Source organism: Sorex araneus, chromosome 2, assembly GCF_027595985.1.
Source record: "Sorex araneus isolate mSorAra2 chromosome 2, mSorAra2.pri, whole genome shotgun sequence".
Classification (NCBI taxonomy): Eukaryota; Metazoa; Chordata; class Mammalia; order Eulipotyphla; family Soricidae; genus Sorex; species Sorex araneus.
Genome location: NC_073303.1, coordinates 133,384,757 through 133,409,669, shown reverse-complemented (window position 1 = coordinate 133,409,669; position 24,913 = coordinate 133,384,757). Strand labels below are relative to the sequence as shown.

Sequence of the window (24,913 nt, the reverse complement as noted above, 5' to 3'; positions counted from 1 at the left end):
CTCTACCACACACACACGTACATGTACACACACATCTATTTTAAATTTTAACCTTTTGTTATTTGTTCTTATTTGGGGGCTTGTTTTTGGCAAGTCTCAGCTCTTTTGGCATCTATGCTGAGTCACATTTTAAATATCCTTTATTTAGTTGAGCTTTTTGTCCTATTTTGTTTATGCTGCTCATCTGAAATCCACCTGTGCAAACCATGCCAGTTTTTGAAATTCCATGACCCTCTCTCCCAGACTTTCAGCTATTTAAATATCGTGAGAACCATCTGCAGCTGCATCATTTAGTGTTAGTTTTAGAACTTCTCACCAATTTTGAACTGTTTTCATCTCTCAATTTCTTTTCATGGAACTGTATCTTCCTCTTTCTAAATATTTCCATTTTGATTCAAGGTCTGCTCTTCTCTCTGGGTGCTGGGTACTTCTCTTCCAAGGAACCCATCACTTCTATGTGCTTATCAGTGTCCCCTGAGGGTCAGAATCTGGTCCAGACTAACAGACCATGAAGTCACAGTCTCCATCCCTCGGAGAGGAAAGTGTGACCATGAAAGATAAGCCCTTAACATCACAAAATCTACTTTTGGCCAAATGTATCTTGTAAGTGTGAGGAAATGAAGTTGCCCCATCGACATGGAAACTGACTACTCAGAGTGGTCAGCAGCTGGAAATGTCCAGTGCCTCTTTCAGATGTAGCTGGGTTCCCAGTAGTGTCTCCAGACGGGATCTCCTTAGTGATGACCTGGATATTAAGTCCTGTCATATTTGAAATTATTGGCCCTCAGCTCTGAGTATGGTCTATGGAACCTCCTTGCAGCATCTCTCCACTCTGACACCAGATGTGCCTCCACAAACACGTTAACAAATATCAGATGACAGGGGGCTGGAGTGATAGCATAGCGGGTAGGGCGTTTGCCTTGCACGCGGCCGACCCAGGTTCAAATCCCAGCATCCCATATGGTCCCCTGAGCACCGCCAGGAGTAATTCCTGAGTGCAGAGCCAGGAGTAACCCCTGTGCATCGCCAGGTGTGACCCAAAAACCAAAAAAAAAAAACCCACAAATATCAGATGACAGTTATATTGCCACAAGAGCAAGAGCTGGCTAGCACTAGGAAATGAGAAAAGCCAAACTTAGAGAAAAGAACCTGTTCCAGATCTGCTTCCACTTCAAAGTCAGATTCTCTCTTTTGTGTCATAACTCATAGAATGTCTTTTGCTGGACTTTTCACTCGAGGCATTTCCGGAAGGCAGGTGACAAAAGAAAGGATCCAAGTATCTTTTCAACCTGCTTGTCTATGACAAAGCCCTGCCATTTTGTTCTCAGATTCATTGTTTTATCCATAAGGTGCCCTAACCTGCCCTAAGGCTAATATTATAGGACCTAAGGGGGTATTGGATCACACTTGGTGGTTTCTAGGGCTTACTCCTGTTTCTGTGCTCAGGGATCAGTCCTTTGGTGCTCAGGGAATCATATGTGGTGCTAGGAATTGAACCCTAATTGGCTATATGCAATGTAAGTGCTTAAAACCCTGACCTATTTATCTGGCTCCAGGTTCCTAAAAAACATCTTCCATGTACTGCGTTCTGACTTAAAATATACCAAAGAATTCCTGGGCTTATAGCACAAAAGGCATTGGCCTTACTTTGGCATTCAAACCTTGCTACACCTGTGAATGAATGAATGAATGAATGGTTGACTATTGAGGCTTTTCCAGTGTAAATTTATTTTTATACTAGCTCATACAATTCTGACAAAAATCTTTCAAATTAGAATTATTAGTTCTGTTTTCTAGTTGGAGGAAACTTGGACCCTCAGTGGTCAAATTTCTGAACTGAGAACCCACAACCATTAGATTGTAGTGCCAAGAATTCTCAATTTTCTTCTACCTCTTTCTACCCAATTTCACCATTTCCCATCTCAAAGAAAGCACCTCTGTACTTTGACAAGAATTCTCAGCTGCCCTTCACATTTTACTTATTCCACTGATACAAACTTTTCCTCTCCATTGGCAGTTCAAGTCTCCTCTGTCTGTCAAGGTTTAGCCAAGACTTACTTCTGACGCTGTCTTTAGTTACTTAAACCCTAGATTCCCATGGTACTTCTGTCTGGATTATGGGTTGTTCAATGAAACTTTCTATGGACAAAGTGGGGAACTCTACAGAGATGGGGCTCAAACTTCTGTAGCGACTGTGTCTCTTGTGGAACCAAACACAGACTACATGTAAAAGAGATCTCAAACCTAAACATTTGGATTTAGTTCATTTGACTTGAATACTGTAAAGGTAGAATAATGGAAGAGAGGGTTGAGAAGTGCTTCAGAATCCTGGACATTGATTGGTTAATTCCTAAGGACTTAATAAAAGATACTTGTAACCACAATGGAGTGGGGTGCTCCACAAGTGACTATATCCACAGTGTCCTGCCAAATCTACATTTAAATTATTTATGCTTTTTAGTACAAGATATGTGTGATTATTATAGCTGTGTAAAGAATGACACAACTGCACCGATAATTTCACATGTGTTTGCAAATCTGGAATGTACAGGCCTAACCCACAAGCCTCTCGGTGTATTATAAGTAAGTACTCTACTGCCTCCCAAATGTTTTTTTTCAACTCTATTATTTCCCAGTTCACAATTGCAATATTCAAACTTGGCTCAAGAGTCCACATGTGGCCCAGAGATGAACTGGAGCCGCTGCACGAGAAGCAGGCCCTCCGTGCCTATAGACTGTGATCCTGAGGTCTCCTAACCCATTTTGGCACCAGAGCGGATTCTTGCAGCCATGCATTTTGACTGTGAACTGAGCTACAACCTCGTGCAGCCCGGGGAGGGATTTTTTTCCCTCTCCACCCCATTTTTCTGAGCGAAAATGGCGGCAGCGGCAGCAGCCACATGGTGAGAGCCACCCTCTAAGACCCCTCAACCAGGAGGTAGGACTTTCTTTAGTGATGTAGCCTGTAGGTGGTCCTGGGAGGGGGGCGTTCCCGGCGCGCCTTCCGCCCAGAGATGAACCGGAGCCGCGGCACGAGAAGCAGACCCTCCGCGCCTATAGACTGTGATCCTGAGGTCTCCTAACCCATTTTGGCACCAGAGCGGATTCTTGCAGCCATCCATTTTGACTGTGAACTGAGCTAAAATATTAGAAACCCAAAACCGCGCGGCCGCGATAGCCGCGATAGACTCAGAGTCTTCACTCTCAGCAAGGAAGAGAAATTATTAGATGATGCCTATCCAGCAGGCCTGATTGTTGGGGAAACTTTCCAATCAACAATAGTGAGTTCTGTATGGAATATGGAATGTACTCAAGGTATATAGAGAATAATGGGAATATCATTAGCTACTTAGATGGGGGTGGGGTGGGAGGGGGGTGTATTGGGGTTCTTGGTGGTGCACTGGTGAAGGGATGGGGGTTTAATCAGTATTTGACTGTGACTTAAACCTGAAAGCTATGTATTTTTTTTCTCTTTTTCACGGTGGTTCAATAAAATATTTCTTTTAAAAAAAAAAAGAGTCCACATGTGTCTCAGAGTCCAAATAATCTGAAAATTGGCTTTACATATCGGGACCAAATGGGGGTCTGTGCTGAGAGGAGGAGCAGCCCATTGGGTCCATGGGGGCACAAGGAGGAGCCAGTGTGTATGTCTAGGTAAAAACCTAGAAAAATCAAGGTAAAGAAATACCAGACTGTTAATCTGTAACTGTACCCTCACTGTGACTCATTAATAAAAAAAATAAAAATAATTAAGAAAAATAGAAATATCAGACTGTGACTTTGCACAGGGGGTTGCAGAGGCTGTTTGAGAGTTACCCAGACATCTCTGTGTTTTCAAAGCTGATCCGTGTCCTCAAAGCTGCACTTCAAAATCCAATAAGCATTGGGGCTGGAGCGATAGCACGGCGGGTAGGGCGTTTGCCTTGCACGCGGCCGACCCAGGTTCGAGTCCCAGCATCCCATATGGTCCCCTGAGCATGGCCAGGGCTAATTCCTGAGTGCAGAGCCAGGAGTAACCCCTGTGCACCGCCGGGTGTGACCCAAAAAGCAAAAAAAAAAAAAAATCCAATAAGCATTGCCAGTGGAATGCAACCACAGGGCTTGCTAATTGTGTGTGCCTGCCAGACTACATGGAAGATGGAAATGGGAACTGTCAAAAGTAAGAGACTCTAACTACTGGTCTTTAAATCTCTCCTAAGTAAAGCTGGGCCTAAAGGATAGAGTTTGCAGGAAATGTTTGGGTTTCAAATCTGGACATTCGCATCTGGCATAAGTGGAGCAAAATATACCTGGGTGGACCATGCTGAGTCACATTAGTCAGAGCAAGAGAGTCAGAAACAGAAGTATTTCTCTCACTTGTGGGAAATAAATATAACAGTGCAATAACAAATTCCCAGGACAACAAAAACAAGGAATGTGAGAACTGCTCTTCAGTGAGACACAAGCAGTTTGGTGTTGGTGGTGGTGGGAGAGGAAGGGATAGGCAACGACTACGCTGGAGGGAGTGTCCAACTGGGAGGAGACCTCATGTTGAAAGGGGTAAAGTGTTATGTGCAGACCCTATCAGTAGCAGTACTAAAACCACAACGCAGAACCTTTTTTTTAAAAGACTCTTGCAGGGGCAGAATGGTGTGTGGGCAAAGTGGGGCATTGCTGGAGGGAAATGGACACTGGTGAATGGATTGGTGTTGACACACTGTATGCCTGACACTGAATTATGAATAACTGTGATTTCACAAGTAAATTAAATGAGTGGAGCAGGAGAGACATCATCATCATCATCAATGTGTCTTGAACCTTCTGTATGTGCTTGGGAGCATGTAGCCAATGCCTCCTAGACCACACTGCCAGCAATGTATAGTCCTCCAGTGGGGGCCCACATGCCCCAGGCTCCTAGGTTCAGCTTCACCTGAATAGCTGAATCTTCCTGGACCTTAGAAGCCAGCAGAGTTCCCTGAAGAGTCAGGAGCAAATGTGGCTACTTGTTTAGTGCCCTCTGCAATTCCATTGTGCATGCTCACCCCAGAGAAGAGAGTAGAAAGAAGGAAGGGGAAAGAGATGGAAAGAGGGAGAAGAGGGGAGTGGCAGGTGAAAGGAGGCAGTGAGGCAAGGGTGGGACACCCATGACCACCTCAGAGTCCCTTGACCTTGACCATGATGCTCTGTTTTAGGTGTGCATTTGGCTACAGCGGAGTGAACTCTCAAGACAGTGAGTGTAGGGAGCCACTTTACTGAGCCTGGCTCTCAAACAGAGGCTTACTTAAGTAAGCCTGTAACAAGGTTGCCGCTACTGATCTGAGTGATCTTATCGCCGTTTGTTTCTCACTAACCAATGACACCCATGCCTGATCTGCATTTTACTACTGTTTGTATGTTGGTTCCAGGCACGCATACCATACCACCTCCTCCCAGCAGAGAGGTATAAGTATTGTAACTGCCAGTAGAATAAACTCTCTCTCTCTCTCTCTCTCTCTCTCTCTCTCTCTCTCCCTCCTTCTTGGTATGCATCGTTTCATTCAGCTGCATCCCCTCCTCAGCCCCACGAAGGGTCCTCCCTGCTGGACAGGACAGGACCCCCACAACTGAGTATGAAACTCTGGCTTTATAGAGCCTTTGAGAAACAGACATTGGACACATTTAGAAATGAACCAAGTTCTGGAGTTCTAGCTCAGTCCCAAAAGAAAGAGAAAATTGACATATTGTCTTTGGGGTCAGGCTACTCTTGCCACCCTCAGGTAATGGGCAGCAGAGCTCCTACTACCAGAAGGAGCTGAGCTCAGTGCTGAGGCTGAATAGTATCACTGGCGTGTCCATGACTGACAAGAGTGTCCTGACATGCTATCCATTTTCTGTTGTATCAGTTAGCGATCTCTGCCTTAGACAGGACAATAGTCCAGTGGATCCCAAAAATGACTGGAGAGTAGTGCCAGAACCACATATTTAAATATTCCATTTGCCTTTGTCTCTGGTTATTTCATATTTTCAGATGTGACATTACAAATGCTCTTGCTTTATTCTTTCCTAGACCCATACCCAACAGACCTGGAAAATACTGACCTTATATTTTGGATTAATAGGTTTGACAATTTGCATGTTGTGACCTTGCACATAGTCACCAATGTGCAATTCCTGCCACCACAAATGGTCCCTTAAGCCCCACCAAGAATGATCCCTGAGTACAGAGCCAAAATTATGTCTTGAGCACATCTGGATGAAAACTCTCTCCACCCCAAAAAATAGAAAAAAAAGAATTTTGACATAATTTGTTACAATGATGAATTTGGTTGGAATCTGGGGTGTGGGGAGCCCCACCTCACATTTGCTTGGGGCACTATGTAGTTCTGGGGATCCAATCCAGGGCTCCTGCACGCAAAGTTCAGGCCCTTTGAGTACTCTCTCAGGCAAGGCTGTATTTATTAAGTTTTTCTTGCTTCTGTGCTGTTAATGTTTGTGCCTAAATAATAAGAGATTTGGGACCAGGGAAATGTCTCAATGGACTGTTGTGCTTTATTTGCATGCAGAAGCCCCAGGCTTGGCTCCCAGTACTGAAAGATTCCCTGAACATTTGGGGAGTATCTCCTGGTACTAACTTCAGTACGATGAGCTCTAAGTCCCACCCCCACATAGAGAGAGCAAGCTTTGGACTGCATGACCTTTGGAGTCTTGGCCAGAGTCAACCGCCTTAAGAATCCAGTTTGAAAAAAAAAATAATCCAGTTTGGAGGCAACAGACAGTGGTAACCAGCAGAAAGAGACAGAGTCTGGACCAGCACTGTCTAATTGAAGTATAACTCAAGCTAAATGCTTAATTTTAAATTTTTAAAAATTGTAAATGAAATATAGAAAGAAAAAGAAAAAGTGTGAGACCACGCCCCCAGGAACGCCTCCCAGGGTCCCCCGCTTCCCGCGGCCACCCGGGCTCCCCGAAGTCCTGCAGCCGCTCTGCCTTGAAACCCGCGACCCCGCCTCGAAGATACTGGGGGCGTGGCCTTTATCTCAGTGGGCGTGGTCTCAAACGGGCGTGGCTTCCTGTTGGAGCGGGGCTGCTAACACGGCCACAGTTATTATTTTTTACTAAGCACAATAGGTATTGTGTATTTCTTTGAAAATCACATTAGCCATCTCAACCACTTATGCAAAATACCCATTAACTTAGTTTAATTTTATAAAAGCTATCAGTGAATAAAAGAAGCTTAACACAACCAGAGACTCTCCTTCCCAAAACAAGAGGGAATAGGAATAAATAACTGCAAAGTTCCAACTCTACAATTACATAACAATATGAAGAAGCAGCGAAAATCCCCTCCACAAAGAGAGGGAGAAGAAAAGATTCCAGAAACATCAACAGGGGCTACTCACATCTACAACCTCTCAGAAAAACAATTAAGAGAGGAAATCTTGAGGAGAGTTGATCTACTCCAAGCAACCATGTATCAGACATCCAATAAAATAAGGGAGGATATGAATGAAGCACTGGAATGGTCTACCAAAACAATGCAGGAAGAAATGAGAGCAGAAATTTTAAAGCTACGAATGGAAGTCACACAAATAAAGGAATCGGTAGATGAATTAAAAATCTCAGTAGATACCCTCAACAGTAGAATGACTACAGCCGAAGAAAGAATCAACGACCTTGAAGATGAGCTGCGGAAAGCTTACAGACAACAACAAATAATGGCAAAAGACCTCAAAATGGCTATAGAGAGAATCAGAGTCCTTGGGGATGATTTCAAGAGGAACAACATAAGAATCATTGGAGTACCAGAAGCACAGGGCAGTAACCCAAATGAAAAAAACACAGTCAAAGACATCACTGCTAAGAAATTCCCAGAGATGGAGACCGCAGGCATCCAGATACAAGGAGTCCGAAGAGTACCAGCAAAAAGAGACCCAAATAAAAAGACTCCAAGGCATATCATAGTCAGAATGACGGATGCTATGGATAGAGACATAATTCTGCAAGCAGCAAGGTCAAAGAAGGAAATCACTTACAAAGGAGCACCCTTCAGATTTAAAGCAGACCAGTCAGAGGAAACCCTCCGAGCCCGAAGACAATGGTGGAACATAGTGAAAAAACTCAACAAAATGAACGCCTCACCAAGAATAATTTATCCAGCTAAACTCTCACTCAAACTCGAAGGAACCATACACTATTTCTCGGATAGACAACAGCTCAGGAACTTCATAGACTCAAAACCAAACTTAAAAGAAGGTCTAAAGGGGCTACTGTAAGATAAGGATGAACCCCATAAGAACAACTAATCCCACAGAAAGATGACACAAAACCCCATCACAATGATCTCTCTCAATGTCAATGGCCTAAATGCACCTATCAAGAGACACAGAGTGGCAAAATGGATCCGGAAATTAAACCCAACATTCTGCTGTTTGCAAGAAACACACCTGAACAAACAGAGTAAGCACAGACTCAAAGTCAAAGGATGGAAAACAATCCTGCAAGCAAACAACTCCCTTAAAAAAACTGGAGTGGCCATCCTAGTATCTGACAACATAGATTTCAGGTTGAAAAAGATTAGAAGGGACAGCGAAGGCCATTTTCTATTCATCGAGGGATATGTACAACAGGAAGAAATCACACTCTTAAACGTATACGCACCTAATGAACGGCTGGCTAAATACTTAAAACAACTCCTAACAGACTTCAAAGAAGACATCACTAACAGCACAATAGTAGTCAGAGACTTCAATACCCCCTTATCACCTCTGGATAGATCAACAAGAACAAAACTCAGCAAGGAAACACTGACTCTGAAAGAAGAAATGGAAGAGAGAGGCCTAAGAGACCTATACAGGGCTTTACACCCCCAAAAGAAAGAATACACATTCTTTTCCAGTGCACACAAAACATTTTCCAAAACAGACCATGTACTGGGCCCGAGAACATACCTCAATAGAATCAGAAAAATAGAAATTGTATCAACCATCTTTTCAGACCACGATGCGCTGAAGATAGAAGCTAATACACACCGACACGGAGAACCAAATCAAACACCTGGAAATTAAACAACACAATGTTGAACAATGAGTGGGTCAGGAAGGAAATCAAAGAAGAAATCAATAAATACTTAGAAACAAATGAGAATGAGGACACAAGCTACCAAAACATATGGGACGCAACTAAAGCCGCCTTAAGGAGAAAATTTATAGCTCTCCAAGCATTTCTCAGGAAGGAGGAAAGGGCCCGCATAAAGAACTTGACTTCACGACTCAAAACCTTAGAAAAGGACCAAAAAAAGGAACCCAAACCAGACCGAAGGAAAGAAATAATAAAAATTAGAGCAGAAATTAACGACATCGAAACCAAAAAAACAATCCAAAAGATCAATGAAACAAAGAGCTGGTTCTTAGAGAAAATAAATAAGATTGATAAACCGCTAGCAAGACTCACAAAGAAAGAGAGAGAGAGAGAGAACCCTAATAAATCGAATCAGAAATGAAAAGGGGGACATCATAACAGAAACCAGTGAGATTCAAAAGATCATTAGAGACTACTTTGAAGGTCTATACACCACAAAACAAGAGAACCTAAAAGAAATGGATGAATTCCTTGATTCCTACAATCTCCCAAGACTGAACAAAGAAGACTTGGAATACCTGAGTAAACCCATTAATATTAAAGAAATTGAAACTGTAATCAAAAATCTCCCCAAAAACAAAAGATAGTCGAAGCCATCTACAACAGGCCTACGACAAGCATTATCCACAATGGAGAAAAACTAAGGGCCTTTCCTCTAAGATCAGGCACAAGAGAAGGATGCCCACTCTCACTACTTCTCTTCAATATAATACTGGAAGTACTTGCGATAGCTGTTAGACAAGAAAAAGAGATTAAGGGCATCCAGATAGGGAAGGAAGAAATCAAACTCTCACTATTTGCAGATGATATGATACTATATCTAGAGAAGCCTAAAGCCTCTACTAAGAAACTCTTAGAGACAATAGACTTATACAGTAAAGTTGCAGGCTACAAAATCAATACCCAAAAATCCATGGCCTTCCTATATACAAACAATGAGGCAGAGGAAAGGGACGTGAAAAAAGCAATCCAATTCACAATCATGCCCCAGAAAATCAAGTACCTCGGAATCAGCTTAAACAAGGAATTAAAAGACTTCTACAAAGATAACTGTAAAATGCTACTCCATGAAATAAAAGAGGACATGAGGAAATGGAAACATATCCCCTGCTCGTGGATAGGGAGAATCAATATTGTCAAAATGGCAATACTCCCCAAAGCATTATACAGATTCAACGCGATCCCTATACGGATACCCATGACATTCTTCAAAGAAATGGATCAAGCAATCCTGAAATTCATATGGAACAATAAACGCCCACGGATAGCTAAAACAATTCTGGGAAAAAAGATGATGGGAGGCATCACCCTCCCCAACCTTAAACTTTACTACAAAGCGGTAGCAATTAAAGCAGCATGGTACTGGAACAAAGGCAGAGCCGCAGACCAATGGAACAGAGTGGAATATCCCTACACACAACCCCAAATATATAATCACTTAATATTTGATAAGGGGGCAAGAAATGTGAAGTGGAGCAAGGAAAGTCTCTTCAACAAATGGTGCTGGCATAACTGGAAAACCACATGCAAAAGAAAGGGCTTAGACTTTGACCTGACACCATGCACAAAAATCAGATCAAAATGGATTAAAGACCTCAATATCAGACCACAATCCATAAGGTACATCAAAGACAAGGTTGGCAAAACCCTTCAGGATATTGAAGCTAAAGGTATCTTCAAAGAGGACATGGAACTAAGCAATCAAGTAGAAACAGAGATAAACAAATTGGACTATATTAAACTAAGAAGCTTCTGTTCCGCAAAAGACACAGTGACTAGAATACAAAGGCAATCTACAGAATGGGAAAGGACATTCACCCAATACCCATCTGATAAAGGGTTGATATCAAGGGTATATAAAGCACTGGTTGAACTCTACAAGAAGAAAACATCCACCCCATCAGAAAATGGGCCGGAGAAATGAACAGAAAATTTTCCAAGGAAGCGATACAAATGGCTAAAAGGAACATGAAAAAATGCTCTGCATCACTGATCATCAGGGAGATGCAGATCAAAACAACCATGAGATACCACCTCACACCACAGAGAATGGCCCACAATCAAAAGAACAAAAGCAACCGCTGTGGGAGAAGAAGTGGTGAGAAAGGGACCCTTCTACACTGCTGGTGGGAATGCCGACTGGTTCAGCTCTTTTGGAAAACAATATGGACGCTTCTCAAAAAATTAGAAATTAAGCTTCCATTTGATTCAGCAATACCACTTCTGGGAATATATCCTGGAGAAACAAAAAAGTATAGTCAAAATGACATCTGCACTTATATGTTCATCGCTGCACTGTTTACAATAGCCAGAACCTGGAAAAAAACCCAGTGCCAAAGAACAGATGACTGGTTAAAGAAACTCTGGTACATCTATACAATGGAATACTATGCAGCTGTTAGAAAAGATGAAGTCATGAAATTTGCATATAAGTGGATCTATATGGAAAGTATCATGCTAAGTGAAATGAGCCAGAAAGATTGCACTCAACTGTGGAATATAAAATAACAGAAAATAACAGTAGGAGACTAATACCCAAGAATAGTAGTATATAATACCAGGATGTTGACTCCATAGCTTGAAACTTGGCCTCACACACTGGGGGAAAGTCATACTAAATTGAGAAGGGAACACCAAATAAAATGTGATTGGAGATCCCTCGTGGTAAGGGAAATGTGTGCTGAAAGTGGACTAGTGACCGAACATGATGGCCACTCAATACCCCTATTGCAGACCACAACACCCAAAAGGAGAGAGAGAGAGAGAACAAATTGGAATGCCCTGCCACAGAGGTGGGGTGGGGTTGGGAGGATGGGACTAGAGGGTGCAAGGGATACTAGGTTCATTGGTGGTGGAGAATGGACACTGGTGGAGGGATGGGCTCCCAAACACTGCATGAGGGAAAAACAAGCACGAAATGTATGAATCTGTAACTGTACTCTCACTGTGACTCACTAAATAAAAATAACAATAATTAAAAAAAAGAAACAAAATAGCCAGCTGGCTGGTTTGGGTTGGTGGGAAACTGGCCTGGTGTGCAGTCAGCTGGCGGATAGAGCCCCTCCCTGCTCAGCTCCCTCCAGCTTCGGCGACAGAGCAGGGCTTGCGTCTCTCCCATTACTGGAGGCTTGACTCCATGAAGGTGCTGTAGACCACCACCTTCTCTCCTGGTGCTGAGAATACCACAAAGCATTCAAGGTCTCCTTCAACTCAATTTAGGGGTAAGTTAATGGTTATAAATGGAAACTCAGGTGTCTGGAACCTTTGCTGGTGAGAAGACACACTGTATCTAGGACTGAGCTTCAGGTTTCCAGTGTCTCTGCTCCATCCAAACACTTTCTTGTCCTGCCCTAACCCCTGCCTATGGTGTGCAGCCAGGAGAGAATCACTGGTGGGTGTTATCTGCCTTGTCAGGCAACAGCACCATTACTGTCAGCCTCACCCTCGCCCGTACCCTTCAATTATCCTTGCACATGATGTCACATTGCGAAAATCATGATAAACTTGATGTTTAAACCGAAGACTCTTATCCCAATCATCTTGTAAACTAGCTTTGTGCTTTCAGGACTGTTTCTCCTTTCAATTATCTGTTTCTTTATCTGTACAATTTTTGTGGGGATTGGATGGTAGAAGGATTTCCTGGACTTCTTTCCAATTTTAAGTCTCCATTAGTCAAAAAAAAATTCTCCATTAGTCAACTGACTCCCCAAGCACATTTTATTACCCACAAAGTACAACATTTTATTCGTCAGAGTTTTAAAAACAATTAGTGTTGATAGTCCCTGACAGGGAGGGACCTAAACTTTGCCATATGGGATAGAGTCTTGATGGGGGGGGGGGGAACCGGGGGTGGGGGAGGCACACCCAGTGATGTTCAGGATTACTCCTGGCTTTACAATCAGGAATTATTCCTGGTGGTGCTCAGAGAACCACAGAGGATGCTGGTGATCAGTCCCTGGTTGGCCATATGCAAGGCAATTGCTCTACCTGCTATACTATCTCTCTGGTTAGCCTCATCACAGGAGCCCATTAATAAACATATTACCCTGGAGTAAGTCTCACAATGGAGACATTACTGGTGACTGCTCGAGCAAATCAATGATCAACAGGAGAAAAGTGCTACAGTGCTATTAGCCCAGAAACACCAATTAGTATTTTATGTGCTGTGTTAGCAAAAGGGAATAGAGATAGAAAACAAAACAAATAAAGAGATAAGATTAAGGTCCTCTCCCTGGCAAGTGAGCAACACCCAAAGGCTAAAAAGAATTAAGAAATAACAGAAATGAAGGGCTCAACAGCACAAAGTTAGTGGGTGTTTTGGAACTTCCTGCCTCTGGAGAGAAGATGACTCTGGTCAGATCTCAAGCTGATTCAACAACACCGATTCTGGACTTTGTTTTCATGGAGCTCCATACGGGGTGGCTGAGTCATTGCTCCTCTTAGGATTTCTTACAGGTCCCTCCTGTGAATCCCCATTCTCCTTGATCTGCTGTGAAAATAAGGGCAAGTAAATTTTTATCATGTATATACCACTTCACTGCCTTAAACTTCGTGTGTTGCTATGAAGTTCGGACAAGTCTGAATGAGGGCTCTTTCAGACCTTTTTTTTAATAAGAAAAGGGGAAAGCAATTGGGGGATGGCATGGTCCTGTCCTGGTGAATAGCATGGTGGATTGATAACCAGATCTTTCCTCGCCTGTCTCTCCCACTCTATTGATGCATTTGTCCTGGAAAAATACAACGAAGGAAACTGGGGGAAGTAACACAGTCTAAGTGGGCCTGGTTTTCTCTTTTGTAAAATGGCAGGATTGGGCCGTGTCAGTAGTTTCCAGACTTACACTTTAGTTAAAACTAATGATGTGCTCCAGACCAGTGGAAGAGTCTGATATCAAATACTTGCTAAGTATGGTGCTAAAAAATCAAACTAGCATTTGCTATTGCCATTGTTCTGTGGAAAGTAACACCACAGGAACTGTATGAAAATGGGATTGGAAGGCAAGACAAAACCTGCTTTAAAATGTAAAGGTACCTTAATGATCAGGGGGGGTAGGGAATGTAGAATATATTTGAATGGATATATGATGTATTTACATGAATGTACGGCATTTTTGCATGAATGTATGACCATTTTACAGATGACAGGAGGCTAATATGCAAAGAGCTTGCAAAAGCCATTTTTAAAAAATAAAAATAGGAACCGGATTAAACAATGAGCAGAGAATAGGCATAGGCATATCTCTAAAAGAGGCACACAGAGGGCCAATAGGCAAATGAAAGAATCTGTACATCCTTTGTTATTACTAGAAATGCAGTACAAACAGAAGTGAGATCTCACTCACCTCCCACTTGTGAGGATGGCTATTGTTCAAAAGAAGAGAAACATAAATACTGGAGAGGGTGTGAAAATACCACACTCACATGCAATATATGAGTGTGGTGTTGGGGAGAGCAGAGTGGGGAGAGGGCAGGGCCCACAGGAGGATGGACTGCCAATTGTACAACCATTGAGGAAGTTAGTTTGGTGATCCCAACCCCAAAATAAAAATAGAAATTCGATATGAAGGCAGGAGCAATAGAACAATAGGCAGGGCGCTTGCCTTGCACGCAGCCAACCGGGGTTTGGGTCCCAGCACCATGTGGTTTCCGAACACAGTCAGGAGTGATTGCTGAGTGCAAGACCAGGTGTAAGCCCTGAACACCACCGCTGAATATGAGCCCAAAACAAAAACAAATTCTATCTGATCTAGTTATCCCAATTTGGATATTTAGCCTCCCAAAACAGAACACTAATTCAAAGAGATAGATGTTTTCCCATGTTTATTGCCAATTTATAATAGTCAAGATCTGGAGACAACTTCTTAACAACCAGATCAGATTCTTGAACTTGACCAATTGCTAATCCTCTGAAAAGTCAAATAAGGCACAAATAACCTGGGTGGGAGCAGAGCACAGCCGGTACTTGCCTTGCAAGATCCCAACCCAGGCTCGATCCCTAGCATTACATATAGTCCCCTGAGCACTGCCAGGAGTGATCCCTGAGTGCAGAGCCAAGAGTAAACTCTGACACTTCTGGGTGTAACCCCCCTCCCCACCAAAAAGAAAAGGAATATCCTGCTTGAAATAATGGGTTGAGAACTTTTGCCTACTGTACTTTGTCACTGCTTCCACTGGACTTTACCTTGTGACATCTTCCTCTTCCGTGGCCTCATTCTTCTCATTCCTTCTGTAATTAACTCTCCCAATTCCCCAACCTGGGTCATGTTGTAAGTTTTTGCCTGAATCTGTGTACCCTAAACTGGCCTTTTCTACCATGCCCAAACAAATGCATTTTGATTTAACCACTAATCTTGTTGATCCTTATTGAAGGTGACTGGTTTCAAAAGATTTTTTTTTAACCCAAGAACATGATTACATAACACTAATGAAATACTTGAAGTGAGTGAAATTTGCTTTTTTAAAGATTCACTGTATCATGTATTTGGCTACAGATAAATGGCCTCTCTCAGATGACACCTCCCCACAGTGTCCCTAAAATATATCCCGAGTGAATATCCTGACACTGTGAGATGGTAGCATGCGTATGCTCCAGGTTAGGGCTATTAGAGCTCAGCTCCTTGGTCCTTAGTAAAGAATTAGATTTCAGGTAAAATATGAAACAGCAAATAGGGAAATAAGAGGCAGAATTTTCTACAGCTGGATGTGAGGGTGCAGAGAGATAAGAATGTTGGACCTTGTTCCTTGTTATCATCTAGCTAAATATATGTAAACTTCTACTTGATTATAGTTCAAGCCCACTTGTATCACGTTGGTGATGCTGGTTCATACTGATAATCTTTACAATGGAATGTTATGACTGTCACTGGGAAGCAAGTTGGAGGGAAGGGTAGAGGAATAGAAGCTCCCGTGTTTTATAACTAACATGACGGCGTATCTGTGCAGTGTGCCCATCATGGATCCCAGGAAGTTTATTCAAAGGTGGCTTCACCCAGGCCCAGAGCAACATGACGCAATATATTACTCACAGATACCTTAGAAACAGTGTTCCTGATCTTTATCCATTGTTCCTGGCTCCCAGATCCACAAATCCTTGGAATTTTCTGAGGGAAAAGCATAATGAGAGCATTTCCCTTTTGTTTTGGTCATAATAGTCTCTTGTCTTTGGTTTCTAAAGACCTTTCACAGCCATGAAAGTGAAAAGAATGTCTCATAAAGGGAATTCTTAGAAACACTTAGATTCCCCGGGGGATGAACCACAATATAGGGCTGGACCTTCACCTGCTGGAGAGGCAGAAGCGATGGAGGTTACATCAATCCCTGTGTCAGGAAGTCTCTGCCTCAAAATGAGGGTGCCAGGATGATATCACTTATATGTGGTATTAGAATAAGTGGATGAGGAAATGCAATGTTTTAAAGGGGGCACCTAGATCAACCTTGGCCCCAGAGTGTAGGAAGGAAAAGGAAAGAAAGGGATGGAGGGATGGAGGGGAGAGGGAGTAAAGACAAATGAGAAGCATTGGGGGCCAGCTCAAGGGAGTCAGGTACATAGTTGGTGCTAAGGAATGATAGAGCCAAATATCCAAACCACAGAGTCAACAACACTGAAATCAAGAGACCCAAACTCTTAACACCCAAACTTAGGAAGAGGCCTATCCAGAGGGCAGCTGGACGGGGAGTGATATGGGAAGGAACCTGGGAACATTGGTGGAGGGAAGTTGACACTGGTGAGGAGATCAGTGCTGCAATACTGTATGTCTAAAACTCAACTATAACTATAATTTTTTGTAAATGGCAGTACTTTAACTTAAAAAAAAAGAGGGTGGGGAATCACTGCTCTATGCATTGCCATGCTGGGCCCCAAGTTATAAGAACAGATGCTCCTTTGAGACCTTGCCCTATTGTGGGTCACCATCTGGCTGTTAACTCATATTCTTTACTATGTTAATAAATCCATATTTATAGTTTAATAAAATATATTGTAAGACATCAGTAGCCTAGTGAATACAGATTTCCTGAGTTTTGTGAGCTATTCTAACCAAACAACAAACCCAGCTTCTGTGTCCTCTGATTTACAGTCAGGGGTGCAAGCACAGTTACCATGAGTGTGCAGCGGGGCCTCTGACGTGAAGGGCAGCCTTATGGGGCTGGGTCCCTTCATGTTGGAACTGGATGCTGTATACAGATGGCTTATATAAGAACTGAATTCTCCCCTTTTTTCTTTTCAACGCTGAGATGGAACCCGGTGCCTCACAAGTGAAAGGCAAAAGCTCTACTGTTGAGCTACACCCTGGCCCCGAGTTGAATCTGGACACCCTGCACTGAGAATTACTTGTTGGTGTAGGGAAATCTAATAACATAGACATGGATGAAAACACGCCCACCTGGAGTATGGCTGTTCCATAACTCATCAACTGAAGGCTTCCTAGGTGCATTTAGTGTTTCATCTATACCTATGTTAGCCTTTGCTAGGAGCCTTTGCTTAGAGTTCCTGTCTATTTATATATTTATTTACCCACTGTTAGTGATCAGCTGTAGCTCCCAGAGGGGTTAGATCTCTGGGATCTGATGAATAGATCTCTGGTAGTCAGATTCTGCTGAGTCCAGTTCATTTGCCCATTACCCCAGGCCTGAGTACATAGAGTGCACATAGAGCACACTCCACAGAACGCCTTGGTTCCTATCCCCAAGAGTGGCCTAGAGCCCAGTGGCCTCTTCAGCATAAGGGGAGTAGGTTGAAAAGGGAAGAAAGGGAGATGACAGAACAGGGACATTCACTGGAAATGACATAACCATTCTCTCTCTGGAAGAAGGCCCTATAAAAGAAAAACAATGTATTATATTCCTTTGTAGATAGACTTTTATATGAATTCTCTCCTTTTGGTGGGTATTGGAGGGTGGGGGTTGAGCCAAAGCCAGTGTTGCTCAGGATTTACTGCTGGCTCTTTGTTCAATAATCACTCTTGGTAGTGCTTCGTTGCCTATGCAGTGCCAGATCGAACCAGGGTCAGCCACAAGAAAGGCAAGTGTCTTACCCCCATCTACTATTTCTCTGAGTCCCCTGAGTTCTCCCTTTTAATCCTTGCAACAACTCTGTGGGGCAATAATTATTATTCCCATTTCACCAATCAGGACACAGGACTCAGAATTCTGAGAAAATTCTTAGTCTGGGAGTAATACAATGAAATCCTGAGAGTGACATACAGGCTGTCAGAGTCCAGGTTCTTATTATGGTGCTGTAAGTTTTTATGAGGCCAATAAAAAAGAGCATAACTATATTTATTCCTAGCCTCTCTGTTGTATCTTTATGATTCAAACCTCACATTTGCCACAACTGGTGCTACCGTCGCCACAATTCAGTACTGGGGTTATGAAGCTGACCTGCCATTTAGCTTCCCGTGCAGGAACACCCAAGATTACAGAACAATATTATGCTCCAAGCGACTGAAAAATGACTCAACTCTATGTTCTCTAAGTCCAGGTATTTTTACTTACTGATCAATCCTGATATGGAAATGCCACAGGGCCTAGTCACATTCATGAGGACAGTGTTCAGGCCACTTGTGAGAGGACAGCAAATCTTCCCATCTTAGAGCTTCCTGAGGGTAGAGTGCGCCTGACGATGCCGAGGGATGTAAGTATGAGTGGGCAGGGATGGAACACAAAAGGGGCTGCTGTGGGGGTCCTGCAGTGGCCTGGGGGAGGGGCTTCATGACAGGTGGGTGGGGAAAGCTGAGAGGGCAGGAGCAGGTGAAGAGTGCTGCTGGCATCTCCAAGCCCAGGTGTTGGACCAGCTGCCACCCTGATTTCATTAGTCAAAGGTCAGAGTAGACCTCACACCCCATGCTGCTATTATGGCCTCTCCTTGTGACAAGGTTTCAGCCATAAAACATGGTGCCAGGGTTCCACCCCTGCCATCAAAAGTACAAAAGCAAGCCATGGATGAATTGGTACTTAGAACCTAGCAGCTACACTTACTGGCTGCCACAGTGTACCATGGCCACCTCTTAAGGCCACCACCATCCCTTCACAGAGCACACAACAGTGGCCATTTTTCTTCTCCGCCAAGAGTTGGCATGGAGAGATGTGGGAGCTATTCCAGAATTAACCATCTGAATGGTATTACTTCTGTTCTCCAATCCACACAGCAGAAGGAAGAGCAGGAGTTATCCCCAGTTGGGCTTTTTACCATTTAGGCTGCTCTGTCCATCCATCTGTCTATCCACCCATCCATGATCACAAATGTATTTCTTCATCGTGCTGGGAACTGAGGAAACAGAAAGGACTCCGTCCTGACATAGGCCTGGCCTTGGTGATGCCCTCCTGAAAAATACTATTGTGCCCTCGTCTTATTTTCTTGTTCTTAAGAGAAAGCACACACAATGAAAATGGTATTTATTTATTGTATCATTTTACTGACTAGAACGCCAGACTTATAATGAATATAAGTACAAAAATAACCAAATCCTTACAAATAATACTTTGCTGCTACAGTACTGAATAATTAGTGGAGGTTGCAATTATGGTACAACTTTAAATAACATCTTCATAATAGATAAAACACAACTTGGGGCTAAGATTTGTAAAGAGAAGCCTGGGCAATATGTGAAAACTAAAATAGTTCATTATCTCAACGACATGCTTTATTTACTGTAAATCCAGCAACACAATCATCAACAAAACTCAGCAACCATGAAACAGGTCGGGCCACATAGAAAGGGTGACACTGGAGCTAGTTGTCCAGTTCCATCCTGCGCAGCACCACCCTCCCCACCCAAGTCTCTACGTAAGATGTGTCCAAAGGGGGATAAAACCAGAATCTACCCAGAACATTCCTTAACTTTTCTCGTTATAGCAGAGGCAAAGCCTCAGAGATGGTCTTCAGCCTATCTCTAGCTCAAACCATCCCCTTGGGTGGTTTCACAGGCATTTCTGAGTGTCCACCAGGCAGGATGGATTGTAACAGGCTTGAAAAAGTACTTAAGCAGAAGAGATGAACTGTCACTTAATACTTCAAGGTTTTTACTATTTTAGCCACCTTCCTTTTCTAGGGACTCAAGAAAAGAAAAAGAGAAAATCTACTCAAAAGCAAAATTAAAACCAAGCAAAACAGTATGTTTTCCAAACACTCAGAATAACACTTTGTCAAGCAGAAGGACTTGAATTTTTTTTTTTTTTGCTTTTTGGGTCACAGCTGGCAATACACAGGGGTTACTCCTGGCTCTGCACTCAGGAATTACTCCTGGCAGTGCTTGGGGGACCACACAGGATGCTGGGAATCGAACCCGGGTTGGTCGTTTGCAAGGCAAACACCCTACCCGCTGTGCTATCGCTCCAGCCCCAGGACTTGGAATTTTCTTTCTAACTCCTAACAACGTTTCCACAGAGGAAAAAAAAAACACCTCTGATATGAAGGCTAGGTTTAAATAAGATACAAAATGCCAATTTTGAGCAATAGCACAGCGGTTGGGCTTTCACCTTTCACTTGGCCAACCCGTGTTCGATTCCTCCGCCCCTCTCAGAGAGCCTGGCAAGCTACTGAGAGTATGAAGCCCGCACGGCAGAGCCTGGCAAGCTACCCATGCGTATTGGATATGCCAAAAACAGTAACAATAAGTCTCTCAATGAGAGACGTTACTGGTGCCCGCTCGAACAAAATTGCTGAGCAACGGGATGACAGTGACAGTGACAGTGACAAAATGCCAATGCTGAACTTCTTGATCTCCCTCCCTCCGAAGCAGTGCTCTTTTAAGGCGAAGAAAAGGATCTTAAAAGGGAGGGTCCAAACTCTGGGCATGTTGGCTAAACTGAGCTGGGAGCACTGAGCTGCCTTAGGTCAGGCACAGGAACAGGCCAGGCACTGCCTAAGAGGGTAGGACAGATTTTAGTGGGAAGCCACACGTGAGGGAATGACACTATTCCATCTGTTCTGGGGACTTTCTCATCTAAATCAATCGAAAGAAAATCAGAGACCTTTTTGTTCGCAGCCCTGCATTGCAAAGATCAACTTGAATAGCTACATCTTTCATAGATAAATAGTGACATTTTAGTTTTTAACCTCGAAGGCCATTAGTTAACTAGATTACAGGATGAATTCAGCAAAGTTTGGCTCTAAATGACTTAGCTGCCTCTAAAACTAAGCTTTCCTCAGAGAAAGAAGTTTGGCCAACAATTAAGACATCCAGCTGACTCTGATGCTGTGCCCCTGACTATGCTTCCACTGTGGGGTCCTGCCCTCACCCCGGGAACGAGGTGAGTGGCCCTCAGAAGCCTGTCTTATCAGGTATTTGTCCCCAGCAGGTCATGCCCCCCCGCCCCGCTCCTATTCCAAAAGCCACGTACCAGTTTGCTCCTAGCTAGGCACATGCCATAGTATTTGATGTTTGGAGACCCTGGGGATGGTACCCAGTGCCTCATGCATGCCAGGCATGTGCTCTACCGTCAAGCACACCCCCAAGACCTCCAGACGCATTTTCCTTCTCAATGACCATGGGGTCCGCAGAAACACATGCAACAACCTGACTTTTTGTGTGTGCGCAAGCTAGGGAAAGGGTCCAAATCCGACACCTCAAAAGCCAAGTGCTTATCCTGGCAAGGCGCCATGTCTAAGCAACAGACATGAGGCTCGATGCCCTGCATGGAGCCAGGCCATGGATGGGACCCAAGAGATGCTCTCCAGGACTGTTTAAACATCCCAACTCACTCATGGGGCCAAGAAGGACCTATACAAGACCCTGCAGAGCTCAGATGCACCCCACGGATGCTGCACATGAGAGCTTCTCGCCTGGATGCTGCGTGGACTCCAGCAGCGGGGCTGACATGGTCCTGGGCCCTGCCTGTGGCTTGCTGGGTTATGTCTTGGGCCCTGTGGCATCTGTGGAGAGAATGCAGCTGGCCTGTCCATGGACCCAGGAGGGTGCTGTGGACAGATTACCCTTGGCCAAGGAAGCCAACCTCTCCCTTCCCCTGGGGTGGCCAGCTATGGGCTGCCTGCTCCTGAGAGGCATCCCCTGCCCCACAGCCTCCCCGAGTTCGGAGCTACTCCATCAACTCCCCCACGCAGGGTGCCTTCTACTGAAGCAAGGACAGCCTGACATATTCCAGTCTCCAGTACCTAACGGCACATGCTTGGCACCCCCGGGACACACTTTACTTGCCTGGGGGCTTCTTCTCAAGGACGCTTTGGCAAGAGAACAACACTTTCTTCTGTGGGAAAGATGGGTTCTGACACTGACCAAGGAGATGACTGTGGTGGCACACCTGTCTGCCTACAACTTGGGATTAGCGCCCCCCTCACACATGGCTCTGGATTCCGGGATGGGCACCAAGAGCTGGCAACCTGCCTCCTTGCTGGAGCTGGGGCCCTCCAGTCAGAAGCATGGCCACGGGGCAGAGGGCTGGAGGCCAGCTGGCTTCATGGGGCAATCCCAAACACGTGTCACTCAGCAGCACGCCCTACAGATGCGGCCTCCTGTGCTGAAGGGCTAGGCTGAAGTGCTCAGAGGGTTCCGTCTGGCTAGCACTGCTGCTGCAGGAGGTAATGGGACCACCTCGTGGAGATCCCAGGACCCTAAACACACTACAAAACTCAGGCTGAAGAGCATGGAAGAGTAAGGCTTGGCTCGCTCTAGAGCAAATGGAACCTGAATAGGGCCCCATGCCCAGGCAGAAGGAAGTGTCTCCACAAGTGGCCCTGAGAGCAGAGGCTCAGGGTCAGGAAGGCTTTTTCCCCTTGATGTTCCCTTCCCATCATTCTGGACCAGGATATGAGTAACCCCAGTAACACAAATAAGGACACTGAGCATCCCCACTCTGCCTGCACCCCCTCACAGTGCTCTCCACACAGGTATAATGAAGACGCACGGAATTAGTCCCCAAAGGCAAACTCTCCCCTCCCTCACTGGCTAGAAGTCCAGTTCTCCAGAGCTGACATGCATCACTGCGCTGTTTCCAGATGGAGCTGCAGAGCAAAACAGGGAGAACAACTGCCCGGCGAAAGGAAGTGAGCGGTTTCTGACTGGGTCTGCTGCTCTGAGTGGCTGGCTCAAAGTTCCACAGAGTCTGGATGCAACCAACCTAGGCTGTGGCACCGTTGGGCAGGCTGACCTGCACGCAGCCACATCCCAGCACCCGAGTCGCTCTTCCTCAAGCTTCTGAAGCGGAGCTGGTCTTTCAGGAAACGCAGTTGGTTTATTCCTCAACTACGGCGACCATATCACGCTGCCACTTTTCCTTCACTGGTGGATACCAGCTCCCATGATGGCTAGGATCCTCCTCTATTCCCCAAGAGCAGCCGTAGCTCCAAGGTGGGGGCCCCTGGCCCCTGAGAAGCACTTGGAGAAGAAGAGTGCAGGGGTCTTCCCCAGGGCCTGAGCTGCTCACTGCAGGCGCCTTCAGTAGCAGAGGAGGCAGCACTGCCCTGAACCAGGTGACACACGGCAACTTCAGTGCAAAGGGAAATATCATCTCCAAGACATGTGTCTCTGGACTTAAACAACAAACTTGCATTGTACATGGTGCTTCACAAATGTCAGTGACTCCTGTGGGCAGCTGGTTTGGAAACTGGAGCAAAAGGTCAAGAAATCCCAAAAGATGGCACCTACGTCTCCAGAGCCGAGGGCTATGTTCATCATCTACATCAGTTTAGGAAACAGTTCTCAACACTGTGATGACAGAGCCCCTCCAGACCTTGTTTCCTTCCTGTGACCCCTGTCCTACCCACTGGCCTCTTGGTCTCATGCAGTGGACTCTCATCAATATGATTTTCACCTGTGGCCCCCTGGAATATATTGGGAGTTTTCCCCAGCTGGAAAAGGTTGGTTTAGAAACTGGGCAAGAAAGCAAAGAGCCAGTTTGTGCTATGAATTAATCCCCAGGCTGCCCAAGCTGAGGTCTACGGAAATGGCTGAGGAAAAGAGACCTTATGTTTTGAATGGCCTTGAAAAAAAAAAAAACATAACCCAATTTACTAAAGTGCAAACTAAGGAAAAACGGGGTCCCTGTGGTGATGCCCAATAACTTGCTCTAACCTAACTACCCATTCCTTGAGCTAGTGGCCGTTCTGTGGTCACTCACTCTTGACTGGCCCATGTACATTCACAGTAACAGCAAAGGTGCCAACTGGCAGCCTGCAGTTCCATGTCCACAGGTTCCATTCACTGTCTCCTTCCACTGTGGTCACTCCTTCACATGTGTCCACTTTCCACATGCCACTCAAAGGTGGGATCTGGAAGCTGCCAGCACGTGGCACTCTCTCTGAGCAACGAGGTCCCTGCTACTGCTCAGTGCAGTGGGCCCCCCTTTCTTCTGCACTTAAAAATAGTCTCTTCTCCTGCTCTCATCGCTGATGAAAGATGGGTTGTACTGTCCAGGGAAAATGCAAGAATGCCGTGATCCTGGCAGTCCAGTGTAGGCCGGGTACAGTCCATTCCGTTCAAGCTCAGGATTCCTGACATTTGTGGGCTGGAGGGAGAAAAGAAAAGAGGGGAGTTAATACAATTGTTTGGTTTAAATGTAATTGTTGTTTTTAAAATAAAGCCAGGTTAAAAGCATCAAGAACCTAGGAATCAAGGAAAAAGATGAAGGATTTATACACTGGAAACTTGGAGTCTATTGAAAGAAATTGAAGAAGATACCACAAAATGGAAATATACTACATGTTTTTGGATTGAAAAAATTAACATTATTAAAATGGCCACATGACCCTAAGCATCATACAGATTCAACACAATCCCTACCAGAATTCCAGTAGCATTCTTTAAGAACAGAGAACAAACACTACTGAAATTTTCATGGAATTGTAAAACTTCTTGACTAGACAATT

General features: G+C 44.5%; 1 protein-coding gene across 3 annotated transcripts in view; it reads right to left on the bottom strand.

Annotated features, from left to right (window-relative positions):
- Positions 1-19,473: 19,473 nt before the first annotated feature.
- HEG1 (heart development protein with EGF like domains 1) overlaps positions 19,474-24,913 on the bottom strand; it is a 99,716-nt gene continuing 94,276 nt past the window's right edge. For 2 of the 3 annotated variants that reach the window (XM_055127405.1, XM_055127406.1), the window contains one exon: positions 19,474-24,552. In XM_055127405.1, coding sequence (XP_054983380.1) covers positions 24,403-24,552 — 150 coding nt within the window. In that variant the 3' untranslated portion in view covers positions 19,474-24,402. The remainder of the gene's footprint in view (positions 24,553-24,913) is intronic. The other variant, XR_008628565.1, reaches the window with a different exon arrangement.